The sequence below is a fragment of the Oryctolagus cuniculus genome, chromosome 10 (assembly GCF_051225735.1).
Source record: "Oryctolagus cuniculus isolate XC-2025 breed Fujian yellow rabbit chromosome 10, ASM5122573v1, whole genome shotgun sequence".
Taxonomy (NCBI): Eukaryota; Metazoa; Chordata; class Mammalia; order Lagomorpha; family Leporidae; genus Oryctolagus; species Oryctolagus cuniculus.
The window spans coordinates 54,128,543-54,149,331 of NC_142876.1; the positions used below are offsets into that span (position 1 = coordinate 54,128,543).

Genomic DNA, 20,789 nt, shown 5'->3' on the forward strand with positions numbered 1-20,789 from the left:
TACCAGTGGGCCCTGAAAGGTGGGGCACAACATGAGTATACTCCAAAAGAATTATGTGATTTTCCAATTTAAACAGCCAGGAATCCGACAAAAGTGAGTGCTGGATACAAAGTGTGTGAGAACTGTTGCCATCGAGTTGGAAAATGTCATGCAGTGGGGGCTCATTGGCTCTCAGGGTGGCGAGGGCCAAGTACTGGCACTTACCCACCAAAACCAAGGTGGGCATGGATACCATAATGGACAAAGAGTCAAAACAGCAATCAGAACAGTCTTAATCATAGGCCCTCTGGTGCTGCCAATTGAACATGGTGCTCCTGGAGGTAAGACAGATGGGAAGTCTATTAAATTCTTACTTGACCTACATGCTCGGGGGAGCCTTAGGTCCATGAACAAAAGTCTAACTGGAAGCATAAAACCATAAAGTCACACCCTCTTAATCTGTTCCCAGATGCGAGCCCGTTTACAGACTCAGAATTCTCTGAGTGAAAGGGAGGCTGGATCCCCTGGAGCAAGGCCTCCTCCACCACTCTGCCTAAAATGTACTCTGCTGCAGTCCCCCAGCCTTCCCCAAAGCGAGCCCTGGCCTTTGATCAGAGTGACTGTGCACTGGAGAAAAGGAAACAAGGAGACAGTTCAGGGGTTACTGGACACTGGCCTTGAATCAACACTAATTTTGAAAGATCCAAAAACATCACTGTGGCCCTCTAGTCCTTAGAGTAGAGTTTATGGGGGTCAGATGATTGGTGGAGTTTTAGATCATTGTGTCTCCAGCAGGTCCAGTGGGCTCCCCAGACTGTCTTGGGATTATCTCCCCTGTTCTGAGCATAACTGGAATAGACATACTCATTACTGGGAAAATCACACTGGGTCCCTACATGTGGGGTGGTGGTTATTACAATGGGAAAGGCCAAGTGGAAGTCATTAGGGCTGTCGCCACCTAGGAAAACAGCACACCCAAAGCAGTTCCTGAGTTATCAAGTGATAAGAACATCTGTTCTATGGATACCAGCCACCCTTTTCCCAGCTACCCCAGCCATTGTCCAATGGACTCATGAACAAACTGGCCATGATGGCAAGAAAAGAGGTTATGCATGGGTTGGGCAACTTAACCATCCAGTCAATAAGGCTGACATGGCTAGGGCCATGGCCGAGTACCCAGTCTGTCAGCAGCGGAGACCAACACCAAGCCTCTGACATGACACATTCCCTGGGATACCAGCAAGCTACCTGGTGGCAGGTTGATTACATTGGATTGCTTTTAACACAGAAGGGGCAGATTTTGTTCTTACTGCAATGCACACTGGCTCTGGATATGGAAATGTCTTTCCTGCACACAATGCTTCTGCCAAAACTACCATTTGCTTGCAAACACAATGCCTTATCCACTGTCATGGTATACAACAGCTTGCTTCTGATCAAGGAACTCACTTCACAGCAAATGAAATGCAGCAATGAGCCCGACCTCATGCAATTCACAAGCTCTGTCATCCTGAATAGTTGACCTCTTGAAAACTCAGGTATAGTGCCCGCTAGGTGGCAATACTTTGCAGAATTGAGGCAAGTTCTCCAGAAGGCTGAATGTGATCTGAATCAGCAGCCAATCAGGGTGCTGTTTCCTCATTAGTCAGGATATACTCCAGGACTCAAGGGGTGGAATGATGGTGGTGTACTTCAGCGTTACCCCAGAGACTCCTCAGAAAAGATTTTGCTTCCTGTCTCTGCTACCATATCCTCCACTGACCTAGGGTCCACAGGGAGGGACGTTCCTGCCAGGAGATATGACAGCGATTCCACTTAACTGGAAGTTAAGAATGTAGTTGGCCACCATGGGCTCCTCGTGACTCTAAATCAACAAAGATGGGAGTAATTGTGCTCACTGTTTTCAAGGGAAAATGGGAATACGACTCCACAACAGAGGTAAGGAAAATACATGTGGAACACAGGGGATCCCTTAGAGTAGCCCTTAGTAGTACCATGCCCTGTACTAAAAGCCAAAGGAAATGTACAACAGCTCAATTCAGGTAAGACTACTTAATGGCCTAGTCCCTTTTGGAAATAAAGATTTGGATCACTCTACAGATAAAGAACCAAGGCCAGCTGAGGTGCTGATTGAGGGCAAAGGGAATGCAAAATGGGTAGTGAAGAAAAGTAGTTACAAATGCCAGCAATGGTCAGGTGACCAGCTACAGAAATAAGGACTGTAATTAGCAGTATTTCTTCTGTATTTTGAACATGTGTGTGTAGCTTTATGTGTACATAAAACACACAAGGGGTTTACATGTATACACACAAAAGCACACAAGGAGTCTTCAAAAAGTACAGAGAACAAGTGTATTATGAGGAAACTCTGTAGGATTTCAAAACTTTTTGCACCACAATAAAGTTACCTTTTAATTCCATTTTCCATGAACAGTTTGAAGAACTAAAAACAAGCTAATATGCTTGTTTTCTTCTCCTTATTATTATTTTATACAGCTTAAGATGATAGACTTTAAATCACAGTATTTAAGTTACTGGATATTTCAAGAAGAGAAACCATCACCCAAGGACTTGGCAATCTCTTCTGGGGAGGGGTTAGTGTGTTTCAGTTGTATACTGGTTGTATTCTATATGCAGAGTTATGATCTTGTTATAGTCTTATTTGGATATTAAGTGTGGTCTAAGGAGAGGTGAATGGGTGCGCATGTGGCAAGGGGTGGATTTGTGTTCATTAATTTTACTTGTGGGGGCCGGCACTGTGGTGTAGCGAGTTAACCTGCCGCCTGCAGTGCTGGCACCCTTTATGGTGCCAACCACTTCCAATCCAGCTCTCTGCTATGGCCTGGAAAAGCAGTAGAAGATGGCCCAAGTCCTTGGGCCCCTGCACCCGCATGGGAGACCTGGAAGAAGCTCCTGGCTCCTGGCTTTGGATTGGCGCAGCTCCATTAGTTGTGGCCAACTGGGGAGTGAACCAGCAGATGGAAACTCTCTCTGTGTGTCTCTCCTTCTTGCTCTATGTGGCTCTGACTTTCAAATAAATAAATAAATGAATCTTTAAAAAAAATTGACACGTGGGTTAGGCTAGGCTATGGTACCCAGATGTTTGCTCAAATACAGATCTAGATATTGCTATGAAGGTAGGATTTTAGACAAGACTGGCATTCATATCAGAATTTTGCCTAAAGAAGGTTGCCCTCCCTCGATTGCATGGGCCTTCCAATCAACTGACGGCCTAAAGAGAAAAGAACTGCTCTTCCCCTGAAAATCAAGAGGAGTTCTGCCTCCAGAGCCTCTTCAGACTTGAGCTGCAGGATCAGCGCTTGCCTGGATCTCCAGCCTGGCGGTCTACCCTGCCGGTTCACAGCTGCCAGCCCTCCCCTCTGCATGAGCAAACTCCTTACAATAGATCTATCTATGCAAACAGATACACGTATCCTAGTGGTTCTGGAGAACCTAATACAAGCTCTGTCTGCTATTTCTGCCCAAAAGGAAAGGAATACAGAGAGAAAAGCACTCAGGAAGGCAGTCAGGGTAGCTGCCTGGACGGTGGGTGCCGCACAACGTGGGTGTCACAGATACTGGCCCCTGGGCCACAGGGCTTGCCCAGGGAGCCTTGGAAGAAGCAGTTACACTCTGGAGAGGAAAACAAGACTCCACCTTATACGCACATACATTTCTTGTAAAAATGTGCTCAACCCAATCTGGCCTCACGCTTCTCATTTCAGTCCAGTGTCAGAGAAAACTGCCAGATCCCAAACCCAAACCCCAACACTGGCAGCCCCTTTCTCACTCTTGGAAACACTATAAAGCTTTAAAAATAGTTGGCTTTTGTTCTGTTTTTTGTTCGAGTCCTTTTGAGTTTCTGAAGTATTTTACTTTGTTCCACTTACTCCTCATTGTTTCTGCTTTAAGACACTTTTACTCCCAAGAAGTTTAAAAAATACTAACAGAAGTCCAAGGGCACAGGGAGCTTGTGTGCCACGCTCCTCAATGTCCTCCAGCATTGAGTGCATCCCTGATTCACAGATTTCAGATTCGTGATTATTCAGTGAGATTATAAGCAATTTTTATTTATTTCATTTATATAACTTAATTAACATATTGAAATCCTTCTTCAGGTCCAGCTCTGATTGGGTTCTTGATTGGTGTTATCTTAATGAATCATGAAGCATTAGTGGGAGACAGGTATTACTGAGACTAATGCCATCCTCTCCCTGTCAGTAATAAGCTCCCGAGTGAGGTCACACTGTCAGGACAAGGCGAGTTACAAGTTACGGAGAGACCTGTATTACTTAAGCCATGCTCTCATTGCCCATGATTTGGGGGCTTTTCCTTCTGGTAGAGAAGTATGCTGGAATCTTCTTCAGTCAAAGCCTCAAAGCAACTGTCAGTTCCAGCACCCTTACCACAATCTACTTCTCTGGAACTGGGCCTTGGATAAATTAAATCCACAGAAAACCTTGTCCAAGCTTCCACCTCAATGCTTCTTTCAACAAACACTGAATTACGAAGTACAGGGCCAATTCAAGGCAAAACTTCACAACACTTGGCTTCAGGCCACTCCCCACCACCAGTGCTGTGTCTCTGCTGCCCCCCACAGAGGCTGGTGGTTCCTCCCGGGTGCACGCAGGCCACACGCCTTCCCCAGCACCATTCGCCACCACCTCGGCACCGTTGCTCTCTTTTTGGGGCTCATTCACCTGGTTCTGGAGATCATGCTAATAGGAGGAAGGTAATAGGGCCTTCCTAAGAAGTCTCATATAAACATGTTTTATAATGGGAAAAAGGAGAGTAGTACCACCTCCCAAAGTCTACATCAGCCTCTAGTGGGGACAGTTCTGGGCCCTGGGTCAGGCCAGCATCATCGAGCTTTGAGGGCGGCTGCACTTCCAGGTACCCTCATTCATAGGAGGGAAGATCTCTGGTTCCCATATTCCCACCCTCTCCCCTCTCTTCCAAGTGCAGGTCAGCTGATGCTTTGCAATTCGCTCCAGAAAAGGAGAGAAAGAGGAAAGAGGGGAGGAGGGAAAGTGGAAGGAGAAAAATGAAGAAGAGGGGAAAAAGGAGGGAAGAGTAGGAATGAAGGACAGGAGGAGGGAAAGAAGCCTAAACTACCCCGAATAATTAAGTTAACCCCGAGAGCTGCAGCTGCCTGCTGTGAAGACCAGGAGTTGGACCAAACATGAACACAACCTTAATTTACATAAGTACAACTCTATAATCCGGTCTCATGCCTATGAATTGACTTACACTTCTAAAAAAGAAAATTACGGGGCACTTGAATGACCTAAGCCAAAATGAGAATGTGGCATTGTTCTCAGAAAAGTCTGGAGTAAATTCATTTAATGCAAAACACAAATCCAGGATGGCAGTTGGCCAGAACAGTTAGAAGTATTTTAAAATTCCATTTAAAGAAGATTTTGAAAATTTTAAAGCTATAAAGAGCAAAACCATAAGAAAAATTTTGTACTAGAATGTACTCGGTATCTGGCACCACAAGGTTGCGATTCTAAAATTCAAAGGATCAAACTCCCTCTAAAAAAAGATCACAAAAGATAGAAAAATGGTGAACACAGAGAAGGGAGGCCACCACAGGCTGGCTGCGTTGCCCTCCCAAATCCTTCCAGAAGAGTTCGAACACGAAACAACAAACTGCAGGGCAGACCTGGATGCCACTGAGGATAAGGCTGGAGGTGCAGGGCGCACTTCCTGTGCGGTTCGTAGCAGAGGATATGAGCAGTGCAGGCCGCCGAGGCAGGACTGGAAGCAAACTGCTTCCCCCTCCCACTAGCGTTCCAAAGTCTAAACAAGGCTCTCTTTCTTCCACAATCACCCACTTGGGGTGGAGTTGAGGAACAAGTACAAAACAAAAGGGAGTGTAGTATTAAGGCACAAAAATTTTTTTTATTTTTATTTTTATTTTTATTTTTTATTTTTTGACAGGCAGAGTGGACAGTGAGAGAGAGAGACAGAGAGAAAGGTCTTCCTTTTGCCGTTGGTTCACCCTCCAATGGCCGCCGCGGCCGGCACGCTGCGGCCAGCGCTCCACGCTGATCCAAAGGCAGGAGCCAGGTGCTTTTCCTGGTCTCCCATACGGGTGCAGGGCCCAAGCACTTGGGCCATCCTCCACTGCACTCCTGGGCCATAGCAGACAGCTGGCCTGGAAGAGGGGCAACCGGGACAGAATCCGGCGCCCCGACCGGGACTAGAACCCAGTGTGCCAGCGCCGCTAGGTGGAGGATTAGCCTATTGAGCCACGGTGCCGGCCCTTCCACTGTTTTATCCAGGCCATTAGCTGGGAGCTGGATTGGAAGTGGAGCAGCCAGGGCTCACCCCAAAATATATCCCTATGGGATACTGGCATCACAGGCAGGGGCTTTACCAGCTATGCCCCAAGGCACAAGATTTACCTGCTACTCTCTGCCTTGCAGGGTATGCCTCTCTCCCTCCACTTGAGCCATGACTTTGAGCCGCAGATGGAATCCAGCAGAATACTTGACCACAAATATTCACTTGCAGGAGCCACAGAGTGCCTGCTGGTTTTCCCCTGGCCTCTCTCTGGAGCCACTGCCAGCAAGTCTTGTCATTCTCCAAGTTTTGGTAGACCTTTGGAAGCAGACGTCTAGACCAATTCCACCCCAAAAAAAAAATGTAAGATAAATTCTCATTTAAAAAAAAAAAAGCCTTCTCTAATCACTTAAAACAAGAACTATGACAATATCACTGTAGCTGACTAAAGAGCTCCTCATGTCAAATGCCATTTTTTAAAATGTATTTTAGGAGCTGGTGTTGTGGCGTAGCAGGTAAAGCCACCACCTGCAGTGCCAGCATCCCATATGGGCACCGGTTCAAGTCATGGCAGCTCCACTTCTGATCCAGCTCTCTGCTATGGCCTGGGAAAGCAGTGGAAGATGGCTCAAGTCCTTGGGCCCTGCACCCACAAGAGAGACCTGGAAGAAACTTCTGGCTCCTGGCTTCGGATTGGCGCGGCTCCGGCCAGTTGGGGGGTGAACCAGCAGATGGAAGACCTCTCTCTCTCTCTCTCTCTCTGCCTCTCCTTCTCTCTCTGTGTAACTCTGACTTTCAAGTAAATAAATAAATCTTTAAAAAATGTATTTTATTTTGAAGGACAGAGTGAGAGGGAATGTCTTTGTCGGGAGAGAGGAAGAGAAGAAGAGAGGGAAGGAGGGAAGGAGGGAGAGAATGCACGTGCTTCCATTTGTAGATTTACTCTCAAATGCTCACAGCAGCTGGAGCTGGGCCAGGCTAAAATAAAACCATGAGCCTTTAGTTCACTTGGGTTTTTCCCTGTGGGTGGCAGGGATCAGTGTTCTTGAGTCATCAAGTGTGATCCCAGGATGCACACTAGTAGGAAGCTGGATTGGAAGCAGAGCTGGGATTTGGTCCCTGGTACTCTGATATGGGATTCCCAAGCAGCAGCTTAAATGTTGCACTCAATACCAGCCCCAGGTATCATGTTACGGAGGAATATTCTACAGTTCAATCTCTGAGGTTTTCCAGATTTCTCCTAAGATTGATCACTTGGGGAAACAGCTTTCTCAGAGGCTGAGGATTGGACTTAGAGCTTTGCCGCACCTTTTTTGGTTATTCCCCCTCATTCCGCCATGGGGGAACCTGTCCTCCCCATGTTTCATCCATGCTGCTCAGGTGTGTGGACTCCACTCCCAGCTCCATGGACGTGGGGAGACTCGGGCTTAGCCGGTTACAGCGCTGAGTTCCACAGCCGCAGGCTTGATTCAGGGGCGGGCATGGGATGCAAACATAGCCAGCCTTGCCCTGGAGGAATGCACACTCTTTCCCCCTAGTCTTGAACCCAGAAGGATACGTATTAGTCAGCTTGGGTGCCATAAGAAAACACCACAGACTGTGTGGCTTAAACAACAGAAATTTCTTTTTTCACAGTTCCAGAAGCTGAGAGTCCAAGGTCAAGATGTTTTTGGATTCAGTTTCTACTGAGGATCTGCTTCCTAGCCTGCAGATGGCTTCCTTCTCTCTGTGTCCTTACACAGTGTAGAAAAGCAAGAGGGCTCCCGGGCTCTCTTCTTAGAAAGACACTCATTCTATCAGTGGACCAGGACTCCATCCTTGTGAGCCCATTTGTCTGTAATCTGCTCCTAACTCCAAATACAGCCACATTTGCATCTGTCATTCAGTACATGCATTTGGGGTGACACAATTAGCCCATAGCAAGGTGAAGGCAATATACAAGATAGCACAATTGACAGATGGAGGACAACAAACCCTGATAACATCTTTTGAGCCCCTGGATCCAGCCCAGCTAGTCCTATAGGAGATGCAGCTATCCTAACCACTAGGTCAAATGCCTCTTTATCTTACAACAGGCATCTATCTGGACAGAAGCCTCACCTGTTTGGAATGAGGTCTCCTGGTGCCTCTGGGTAGACCTACTGGACAGGAACCAAGACTCTCACTCGGATTTCCCTCACACCTGGCCATGGGAGATGCCCACACATTTCATACCCCAGAACACTAAGTAGAGGGCCAGTCCCAACTCAGCAACACTCCCTGTGCTCTGCCTCCCAGCAGGAGACATCCCGCTCCTAGCTCTGGGTTCCCAGGCCAAATCTGTCCTCCACCACCTCCGCAAGGCATCCCACAAGAGAGCCCTTAGTGTGCCGAGGTGAGGTGTAGACATCACCCTGCCCCCTGGGGAAAGAAAAGGGTTCACAGCACAGACATCCAGCTGCCCGGGTTCTCTTTCCTCTACTCTCCCAGGCTTCCTGCATTCCCTTGAGAGCTGGACTGTTGGGAAACAGGTCTCTGCACATTTCCTGTAAAAAACGTCAGTGTGGTGATTTGATCTTGAGATTATGTATGTGTCATGGTTTCAGGCCAATACTTCAATGCCATTTTCAAAGAGTGTGATATGGATAGGTTTTAAAACACTTTACTTGTATTTATTTTTCTTTTTTAACAAAAAGATTTATTTTATATTTATTTGAAAGAGTTACACAGAGAGAGAAGGAGAGGGAGAGAGAGAGGCAAAGAGGCAGAGAGAGAGAATCTTCCATCTGCTGGTTCACTCCTCAGTTGGCCCCAACTGTCCAGAGCTGCACCTATCCGAAGCCAGGAGCAAGAAGCTTCTTCCAGGTCTCCCACACAGGTGCAGGGGCCCAAGGACTAGGGCCATCTTCCACTGCTTTCCCTGGCCATAGCAGAGAGCTGGATCGGAAAAGGACCAGCTAGGACTCAAATTGGTGCCCATATGGGATGCCAGCACTGAAGGTGGTAGCTTTACCCACTATGCCACAGCACTGACCTCTGTATTTTCTTTTAAATTCAAAAAAAGCTGCCTTTTCTATTATATAAAGAATCTGAATTGATTCTCCTAAGGAGTGACTTTAGAGGCCACTGTCATGGTACAGCGGATTAAACCACCACCTAAGATGCCAGTATCCCGTGTGGGCATTGCTTTGATTCTCAGCTGCTCCTCCTCCGGTCCAGCTCCCTGCTAAGGCACCTGGGAAAGCAGTGAAGGACGGCCCAACTACTTGGGCCCCTGCTACCCATGTGGGAGACCCAGAAGAAGCTCCTGGCTCCTGGCTCCTAGCTCCTAGCTTTTGCCTGGCTTAGCCCTGGCCATTGCAGCCATTTGGGGAGAAAACCAGCAGATGGAAGAAGAGCTCTCTCCCTCTGTCTCTCCTTCTCTGTAACTCTGAATTTCAAATAAAAATAAATAAATCTTTAAAAAAAGAGAGAAAAGAGGGCCAGCGCTGTGGCATAGCAGGTAAAGCTGCCACCTGCAGTGCTGGCATCCCATATGGGTGCCGGTTCGAGTCCCAGCTGCTCCGCTTCCAATCCAGCTCTCTGCTATGGCCTGGGAAAGCAGTAGAAGATGGCCCAAGTCCTTATGTCCCTGAACCTGTGTTGGGAGACCTGGAAGAGTCTCCTGGCTCCTGGCTTTGAATCTCCCTGCCTCTGCTTCTCTGTAGCTCTTTCAAATAAATCAAATAAATAAATAAATACATATTTAAAAAAAAAAGAAAAGAAAAAAGAGTGACTTTAATGAAAAAGCAGATAATCATAGACATTTGCAAAATCCTGATTATCTTGTGATTTTTTTCCCCCACAAAGGACCTCAAAGTCAATCTATTTTCCAAAAACAAATGTTGTTAAAAGGAATAGTGTCAGCAGCTTTCATTTCTCTATAACTCGTTGGACTGACATAAAGATGGTATGGCAGAGGCCTTTGTGTTTTAATTAAACTTGTTTCTAACTGACATGATTAAAGTTGTGGTAGAGGACTGCCCAAGGTCAGAAGAAGGAAAAGGGAGGCATCTGTCCAGGGAATGAAATGTAGTTGTTTTCTGCTTGCCTGTGAATGCTTCAACTCTAGTTACTATCCACTTACATGTAACCATTTCAGGTTCTGCTTGTTAGTACAGAACAATGATGTTAACCCTTGCCAGACAGGTACCGCTCAGTATGTGTGTAAAAAAACATCATCAGGAACTATATATGCATGCCCAGTATTGTATCAATTCCTGTGGCCGCCATGTAATGTTAGAATAGCCAATCTCCCTGGGCTAATCCTCCGCCTTGCGGTGCCGGCACACCGGGTTCTAATCCCGGTCGGGGCACCGGATTCTGTCCCGGTTGCCCCTCTTCCAGGCCAGCTCTCTGCTGTGGCCCGGGAAGGCAGTGGAGGATGGCTTGGGCCCTGCACCCCATGGGAGACCAGGATAAGTACCTGGCTCCTGCCATCGGATCAGCGCGGTGCGCCGGCCGCAGCACGCCGGCCTCAGCGGCCATTGGAGGGTGAACCAACGGCAAAGGAAGACCTTTCTCTCTGTCTCTCTCTCTCACTGTCCACTCTGCCTGTCAAAAAAAAAAAAAAAAAAAAAAAAAGAATAGCCAATCAAATGTTTGCATGTAGCCACATAAAAGAGACAAAGAAACTAAAACCATATATATGAAAATATCGCTCCTACGGTCTCAGGCTTTTGGATAAGAAATTCCACCTGGGCTTTATGCCAGCATAATAAAAAACTACTTCCTATTAAAAGGCCTTGGTGTCTTGTCCAGGTACACGAATCTTGCTACAGTGTCAGGGTACTGAAACTTATTCCCTCCTTCTCCCTTGCTGGGTTTAAGACAGCAAAGTAAAGACAAGATTATGGATGAAAGACAAAACACGATATGTATCTTAAGCTAGTTCCTATCCTTGCTCCTTGATCCTCATAGATGTAGCATAAAAGGCGGAGTGGTTTCTCTCGCCAGACAGGATTGGGAAGGATTTGTGCACAAGAACACCTTCATGGCAAAAATGGATTCCTCAGATTATTGCCACAATTTATGGAGCAACAGTTTCTAGCTGAATGCCAATTCACCCAATGCTGAAGCCTCAGATCAAAGCGCAGAATGAAACAGAAGTAACAAGGTTCTCAGTAGCACAGATGCAATCCCCCAGGGCCCTTTGGCAAAACAGCTCCCTAGTGTTCTTGGCCACACCCACAGTAAGACTGCCTTTCATGCTGGAACCTGATAAACACACAAATGGATCAATAGATAAAAATAGTGACAACTATTAAAACATAAACAGCTATGAGCAAGAACTTTGCAAGGCATTTCTTACCATTACTACATGTGATGCATTCTGATAATTTCTGGTCTATTCCATTCCACTTTAATGCTGATCCATATCCCCTAATTTGATCTCTCCATCCAGTAATGGATGGTGACTTGCAGTCTGACTGTCCTTAGAAAGACAGTCCTGGGGCTGACACCGTGGTGCAGGTTAATCCTCCGCCTGCAGCGCCAGAACCCCATATGGGTGCTTTCTTGTCCCGGCTGCTCCTCTTCCTGTCCAGTTCTCTGATATGGCCTGGGAAAGCAGTAGAAGATGGCCCAAGTTCTTGGGCCCCTGCACCCACGTGGGAGACTGGGAAGAAGAACCTGGCTCCTGGCTTCGGATCGGCGCAGCTCTCGCCATGGCGGCCATCTGGGGAGTGAACCAACAGAAGGAAGACCTATCTCTCTGTCTTTCCCTCTCACTCTCTGCTAACTCTACCTGTCAAATAAATAAATAAAGTCTTTAAAAAAAAAAAAAAAGAAAAGACAGTCCTGATGCCTCTTGGTGTCCTGGAACCACTAGACACTGGAGGTGTGTAAGGAGTAGAAATAGTCTTGCCATGCACCAGGCTGGGAGCCAAGAGACCTGGGTGCTACTCCCCAGCCTGGAACCAACTACTTCTCATCTATCCTTACTTTACAACAGTTGCTGTACAATAAGTGCCTGTGATTTCAATTCCTTTTCACTCATCAGAATTAACACACATTCTTCAATCAACACCACAAAAGATGCAGAAGAGATAGGGGCCAAGTTTACAGAGAGATAAATCTGCTGTATATCTGGGGAAGAAGTTATCTCCTTAATGTGTTGGGTTTTATCATTTTTTTTAAAGATTTGTTTATTTATTTGAAAGGCAGAGTTATAGAAGTAGAGGCTGAGAGAGAGAGAGAGAGAGGGGTAGGTCTTCCACCCGTTGATCACTCCCCAGATGGCTGAAATAGCCAGAACTGTGCCAATCCAAGGCCAGGAACCAGGAGCTTCTTCTGGTTCTTCCACTCAGGTTCAGGGGCCCAAGGTTTGGACCATCTTTCACTGCTTTCCCAGGCCATAGCAGAGAGCTAGATCAGAAGTGGAATAGCCAGGACTTGAACTGGCACCCATATGGGATGCTGACACTGCAGGTGGTAGTTTTGCATGCTAAGCCAAAGTGCCACCCCACCCCCTTTTTAACAAACCAAGTTTGCTAAGATACTGTTCTTGAGGACTGACATTGTGGCACAGCAGGTAAAGCTACCGCCTGCAATGCTGGCATCTCTTATGGGCACCAGTTCATGTCCCAGCTGCTCCACTTCTAATACAGCTCCTTGCTAATGACCTGGGAAAAGCAGTGGAAGATGGCCCAAGTGCTTGGGCCCCTGCAACCCACATAGGAAACCCCAATGAAGCTCCTGACTCCTGACTTTGGGTTGGCCTAGCCCTGGGCGTTGGGGCCGTCTGTAGAGTGAACCAGCAGATGGAAGACCTTTCTCTGTAACTCTGACTTTCAAATACATAAGTGAAATCTTTTTTAAAATGATGCTGTTCACATACTATATGACTCACCCGCTGAGTCTACACAATATAATGTCCTTTACTATATTCGCAGGATTGCTATGACCTTCACATAACCTAATTTCAGAACATTTTTGTCCCATCATCAAACAAATCTTGTACTCACTAGTAGTCAATCCCCCATGTACTTCCTCTGTCTCTACTCACTCCCTGATCTAAGCAACCACTATTCTACTGTCTCCATGAATTTTGTGTTTTTTGGGCATTTCACATGAATGAGCCATACCATATGTGGTCTTTCATGACTGGCAAAAAGTTTTTGACCTAGCATAATGTTTTCAAGGTTCATTCATGTTGTGTGTATCTCTACCTTCCCTTTCACAGAATAATATTCTATTGCATGGATATACCACATTTTACTTATCCATTCATCAGCTGATGAACTTGTCTCTCTTTTATGGCTATTTTGAGTAATATGGGTTTTGTGTACAAGTTATTGTTTTGATTTTGTTTGTTATTGTTTTGATTGTATGTTTTAAATTCTCTTGGCTATAATACCCAGGAGTAGATTTGTTGGGTCACATGGTAACCATATGCTTACGGATGTTTTACCTTTTGAGGAGCAGCAGAAGAAAAGTATATATTTACAGAAGGTTATTATAAACTGCATTTACCCTTTCTAGTTATTTTCATTCTTCCTGTGTATTTGGTGTCATTTCCTATCTCTATTATAACTTTATTCTCATTTATCTCCTTTTTCAAATGTATTACATTTATTGTCAAGTATAATACATATAGTCAAATTCATTACATTTCTCCATGTTATAGACCCAATATATATTTGTATATATGATTTTGTGTATTCTTTTAAAAGCAACCATAAGAAAAAAGTATTTAATTAGTAGCTACTCACATAATTCCCTTTATCAGTATGTTTTTGCTTACAGATTCAAATTACTGTGTGGTATTTCTTGCTTAGCTTCAGGAAATTTCTTTAGTCTTTCTTGTAAGGCAAGATGGCAGAAATTCTGTTTTTGTTCATCTGGAAATGTCTTTACTTTGCCTTGATTTTTAAAAATAATTTGGATGGACGGAAGATTCTTGGCGGATTGTTTTCTTACTTTCAGCACTTAGAGGATACAATCCCACTGTTCTCCAGCCCCCATTGCTTCTGATGAGAGCTGTTTTTCTAACTAGGGTTCCCTTGTAAATGATGAGTAATTTTCCTTTTTCTGCTTTCAAGGTTTTTCTCTTTGTCACTGTCTTTCAATATGTTAATGTTAACTATCATTTGTCCGGGTGTGGCCCTCTTGATTTGTATTTGTCTTGCTTGGAGTTCAGTGAACTTCTTAGGAGGACAGATTTCTTTTCATCAAATGGATGAAGTTCTATCTTTTTAAAAAAGAACTTTTTAAAATATTTATTTTTTTCATCTACGTGAAGGACAGGGGTCCAAGCACTTGAGCCATCATCTGCGTCTCCCATGATGCATTAGCAGGAAGCTGGATCAGAAGCAGAGTAGCCAGGACTCAAACCAGCACTCAATATGGGCAGGCAGCAGCTTAACCTGCTATGCCGCAATGTTCGCTCCAATCATTGTATTTTTCTACCCTTTTCTCTCCCTCTTCTCCTTCTGGTACTCTCATTACACATAGTTGGGTCCTTACTGACGTCCTATATTTCGTTTACGTTCTGTTTATTTATCTTCATTCCTTTCTCCAGTTTTCAGATTGTATAATCTCTATCAGCAAGTTCATTGATTGTCTTCTGCCAGCTGAAATTTACTGTTAAACTCTTTCAACATTTATTCCTTTCAACTCCAATTTTATGTTTCATTCATTTCAACAATTTCTATCTCTTTATTGATATTATCTATTTGATGAAACAGTCATCACACCTTCCTATAATTCATTAAGCATGGTTTAACTCTACACAGACTTACGATAGCCACTTTGAAATCTCTGTGTACTAAGTCCACCACATGTGCTCATTCAAAAGCAGTTTCTATTGCCTGCCATTCCCCCCACACCTTGTAAATAGCATACACTTCCCTGTTTCTTTTCTGTTTTTTTATTTGACTAGTGACTTGACTGAAATAATTCTGCAAAGCCTATTTGCCCTGTGATGTCCCTGCTCAGATTTTACCTCATTTTTATCCTTCTGATGTTCCTGCTCAGATTTTACCTCATTTTTATCTTCTGGCCTGAAAACCTTGGCATCACCCCTAAACTGAAACATATCATTCACTGATCAAAAGTTGTACTTAAACTGCTTTGGTCAGTTAGACTTCTGCTCTTTAACATTCAACATTTAACCTTGGAGGCTGCAATCACAGTTCAGGGGATTTACTTTTTTCATCCCCATATTCAGCATACTAGTTTAAGATTTTCCTTCCATTATCACTGCTGGGAGAACACTGCCTTGGACATTCATACAGTCTTCCAGACGGCCATGGAAGACTATATTATTTTTAAGCCTGACTCAGGAGTTGCCACTGTGTGAGAAAAGATCATTCTTGTAATGTTTGGTCAGAATTCTGTTTAGGCCCTGAGGTTCCACCCTTATGTTGGTTGATGCAGTGTGAGAAGCTTGGGGGATGTCTTTGACTCTTTTTCAGGTCTTTTTCTGATTGCCCCTAAATGGGTGCCACCCAGCCTGTGCACGCAACCTTCCCAACCTTCAGAAACATCTTTGATATCAGCCAGCCTCTTCTTAGTGGTTGCTTTCTCTGAATCTCTTTAGTGAACTTCTGGCTGCTCTGCTGTTTTGCTTGCATGAGAGCTACCAGCCTCCTTGTACTTAGTGCACACCAAGATCTTCATTGTTGTGTACAATACCCATGGGTATGGAACTCTCTGCTCTGTTCAAAACAGTTCTCTCAGGTAGAGAGGCAGAGGTCTTTGCACCTGCGACCCACCTTCTGCCTCAGGACAGAAACACTGTCCTATCAGAGCTGGAGGTGGAGATGGACTTTTTCTAGAGTGACATCTCTGTTCTACAAGTGGGCGCTAGAGGAGGTGGCAGCCTCTGGACTTCTCACATGCACCTTCTGCCATGGAACTTCTACTCTATGAGCAGCTGGGGGTGGGAGGGAGGTGATTGGGGCCCCAACACCCTCAGCCTAGAGCGCCAAAGCAGAACTTGCACTCTACAGGTGGTAGCTTGTGGGAGGAAAAGAGACCCAATGCTCTCTGCTGAGCCTACCTGGAATAGAGCTTCTGCATGCAACACAAGGCTGCAGAGAGATGAGAAACATCAGCATCCTGCCACTCCCAGGATGAAGCCATAGCCCCAAACTGGGGTTTGGAGAAAGGGGTCTTCTTGGCCACATATGTCCCAAGTAGAGCGTCTATAAAATGGAGCTAGCGGTGAGCAATGGAGTAGACCATGGCTCAAATGTCACAGTCTCTGTTCTCACATGTATTTGTTTCTTAAATAAATAATTTGTTTCTTAAATAAATTTGTTTCTTCATTTGCTGTATGCTCTTGGGACAATTTACAGAGACTTTCAATTATTATCATTACTTTTTCTATTTTCATCAGTTAAATTCTTGTTTTGCTGGAGAGAGTGTCTCCAGCAAATGCTATCATTTCTGGCAGTCTCCTCTCCCTCTGCTTTATCTTAAATATGCACTTGCATTCTCTACTTGTCTTAAAATGCATTTGTTCTTGTACTAAAGAAATATTAGAAGGAACATTCTTAAAATGTTGTATTCTTATTCATCCTTGTATTGATAAATACAAGGGCACAGTATGATGCCTTTGCCCATGTAAGTGACTAAGTGGGAATATCTGTCATGAATTCTAGCAGAATTAGTTGGGAGTTGTGACTGGTAGAGACTAGGAAAAAGGAAACTTTTGACTCACTTTCATTTACAAGAATATTTTGCTTTTGCTTAATAGATGGCAGTCAAACCAAAGCAACAGAAATGTCAATGCATTATATAAAAAGCTAACCTGAGAGACTCTTGTGCACTCCTTGCCCCCAAGGAGTTTACATGGAAGATAAATTGGGATAATATACCCCAAAGAGATGGCTAGAAAATGCCTACCTATTTTGGACTCACTTTAAATATTTGGTAGCAAGGAATGAAGTAGTGTCCTTGGCTGCCCTGGTCCTCTCCATCTTTGCTACTCACCCTCATGGACATCTGAGACATGGAAGGCCTCCATCCCACCTCCCTCCTGCTACTTCTTCATTTTGTCAATTCAGTGTTTCCAGATTAAAATATTGATGAAAATGGTTCACAATTCATGCTCTAAAACATCATTATTTGGGATTTCTTTCCGTTAAAAGAATATTACATACAAGGACAAAATTACCAAACTGGACCACAGAGCCAGTTTAGTACAGAATCTAACTTTAGTACGATTCACACAATTCTAACATAAGCATCAGCTGTACCGATGTTTTCATAGGGAATACATTAGAACTCCAACTTCTAATACTGCATTTCTCTGGTTTCAGGCAAGACACACAAAGAAAAGACATCCCCTTCCTTTCCTTACCCTCCCACCTGCCAGGTGGCCACATCTCTGAGCAAGGATGGCTGAGAGCTTGCGTGGCTCCAGAGAGGCGAAGGCTGAGAAATGAAGGGGAGAGAGAGAGAGGGAAGGAGGGAGGGAGGGAGGGAGGGAGGGAGGGAGGGAGGGAGGGAGGGAGGGGTCAATGAACAAGACACAGCAGGGAGGCAGGAGGAAAAGGAAAAGTTTTAGAGTGTGGCATATAGCCACACAGGGAGATGAACCTGGGCTGGGACCATGAGCCCTTCAAATGATCTAGAGGGAATTAGGGGGCAGAAGAAGAAGAAGAGTAAAAGAATAATAACTAAAGTACAAGCAAATGCTTCTCAAGCTGTAAGAGCTTCACATGTCAGTCCACGTTGTGGGGTGGGCACTGGTACTAGAAAACTGAGGCACAGCAGGGTTAATAACTTGCCCCAGTCGGCAGTGAGCGATAACGACCCCTGCTCTTCACTGCTCTGTCCTCTGGCCTCCGCAGAGTTTTCCCCACTGCTGTTCCCAAGTCACAGTTCCTTAGTGTGGCCAATCTTGTAGATGAGATTGCTCCATAGCTACTGTAATCTCCTGTGTTCAGAGGCTAGAAAGCTAAAAACAGTACTTCCCAGATTCTCTTGGAGCTGGGCTCTGGTCCCTAATTGGGTTTTGCAGATTAGAAGCATTGAAACAAGATTAGAAAGTGGGAAATGAGGAGGAGGCTGCTCTCCAGCTGCCCGGTGAGCATCCCCGCAGCTGTGCCCTGAAGCCCTGTCTCTGGCTTCCTGGGCACCCAGAGATGTTGCAGAGGCAGCAGCACTGCGGTCTTCCTGTCCTTGCGCTGTGCGGCGGCAGTCTAGGCTCAACACTCAGCCATTCTGTTGGAGGCCTCCTTGGAAGTCCAGCCTAGAGCCTGCTACTCCAGCCCTTAATGACTCAGGTTAGCTCCTCATTGCCTCCGAGAAGTCTCTTGTTTATAACTAGATGCTTATTTGCTGCCCTGAAATAATTTTCTCCTTCCTCTCCCTACAATATTGGCTGCAGTGGGAAGAACAATAGCAACTAGGGAGGAAGAGGCAAGGGAGGCTGGTGCCACCGCTCACTAGGCTAATCCTCCGCCTTGCGGCGCCTGCACACCGGGTTCTAGTCCCAGTCGGGGCGCCGGATTCTGTCCCAGTTGCCCCTCTTCCAGGCCAGCTCTCTGCTGTGGCCCGGGAGTGCAGTGGAGGATGGCCCAAGTGCTTAGGCCCTGCACCCCATGGGAGACCAGGAGAAGCACCTGAGTCCTGGCTTCAGATCAGCGTGGTGCACCAGCCGCAGCACGCCGGCCGCGGCGGCCATTGGAGGGTGAACCAACGGCAAAGGAAGACCTTTCTCTCTGTCTCTCTCTCTCACTGTCCACTCTGCCTGTCAAAAAAAAAAAAAAAAAAAAAGGCAAGGGAAGAGAACTAGAGAACTTGGACGAATCCACTGATTCGCTCATTCACACAATACAGACTGCACACCTATCATGTGCTAAGCACAGAGCCAGACACCACCTCTCTCTGCCCCCAACTGCTCTGCAACTCGATGGGACGCTAGGCTGCAAAACAGACAGGGAAGGAGAAGTTTGTGATTTCAAGTGCCTATGGCTTTGCATATGCTGCCCCCTCCCCTAGAACGCCCTGTCTCCCTCTCTTGTCTCCCTGGCAGGTGCCTCAGTGCTACTCAGCCACCAGCTCCTCTGCAGAGCCAGGACTCTACCCCAGGTAGCTGACTCCAGAGCCCCTGCACTCAACCACTTGGGAGGAAGAGAAGGGGTAGGGTTGGAAAGAGAAGATAAAGGAAGTGATAGGGTTTGGTAGGAGGGAGCCATATATCACATACATGGGCTAATTTATTAAATTGCAGGCCTCACCGCTCAGCCTGAAGTGCAGCAGGCTCTGCCTTTCCTCGGGAGAGTTTATCTTAGAAAAGTGATGATCGGTGTGCTACGGTTTGCTCACTTACCTGGGCAAATAGGGAAGGAGTAGAAACCAGAGCGGCAGGCGTCACACCGAGGGCCCTCTACCCCAGGGCGGCACAGGCACCTTCCATGGGCATCACAGATTTCGGGGAGAACACCTTCCAAGTCACAGTCACACCCTGCAAAGGACACGGGACAATCACAGGGGGTCTCCACAGCTTATGAACTATCTGCAGCTTACAAACATTCTTAATCCAGAAGACTACATCTTAAAGAGAAATAAAACAAATATTCAGGGGCGGGCGTCTGGCGCAGCAGCTTAGGTCAATGCTTAGGATGTTCACAAGCCCTACTTGAGAGCCTGGTTCGAATCCTAGCTATACCACTTCTGATCCAGCTTCCTGCCCATGCCAAGTCCTGAGAGGCTCAAGTGCTTGGGTCTGCGCCATCCACATTGGAGGTTCAGATGGAGTTCCTGGCTCCCCCTTCAGCCTGGCACAGCCCCAGTTGCTATAAGAATTTGTGTAATAAACCAGCAGATGGAAAACCTGTGTGTATGTGTGTGTGTGTCTGCCTTTCAAATAAAATACAAATAGGGTCTCACACTGTGGGGTAGCAGGTAAAGCCGCTGCCTACAGTGCCGACATCCCATATGGGCACGGGTTCAAGTCCCAGATGTCCAACTTTCTATCCAGCTCCCTGCTAAAGCACCTGGGAAAGCAATGGAAGGATGGTTCAAGTCCTTTGGCCCCTGCACCCACATGGGAGACCCAGAAGAAGCTCCTGGCTCCTGGCTTCGAATTGGCTCAGCTCTGGCCGTTGTGGTAATTTGGGGAGTGAACCAGTAGATGGAAGATCTCTCTCACTCTCTGCCTCTACATCTCTCTATGTAACTCTTTCAAATAAATAAAATAAATCTTTAAAAAATAAAATGTAGGGCCGGTGCTGTGGTGCAGCAGGTTAAAGCCCGGGCCTGAAGCACTGACATCCCATATGGGTGCCAGTTCTAGTCCCAGCTTCTCCTCTTCTGATCCAGCTCTCTGCTATAGCCTGGGAAAGCAGTAGAAGATGGCCCAAGTCCTTGAGCCCCTGCACCCACGTGGGAGACCTGGAGGAAGCTCCTGGCTCCTGGCTCCTGGCTTCAGATCAGGCAGTTCCAGCCATTGTAGCCATCTGTGGAGTGAACTAGCAGATGGAAGACCTCTCTCTGTCTCTATCTCTCTCCCTGTAACTCTTTCAAATAAATAAAATAAATCTTTAAAA

At 46.0% G+C, this 20,789-nt stretch overlaps 1 protein-coding gene across 2 annotated transcripts in view; it reads right to left on the reverse strand.

The window, feature by feature from the left end:
• The window catches only part of LAMA3 (laminin subunit alpha 3), a 256,090-nt gene that overhangs the window by 143,850 nt on the left and 91,451 nt on the right, over positions 1 to 20,789 (reverse strand). For both annotated transcript variants that reach the window (XM_008261146.5, XM_051851337.3), the window contains exon 12: positions 19,571 to 19,705. In XM_008261146.5, coding sequence (XP_008259368.3) covers positions 19,571 to 19,705 — 135 coding nt within the window. The remainder of the gene's footprint in view (positions 1 to 19,570; positions 19,706 to 20,789) is intronic.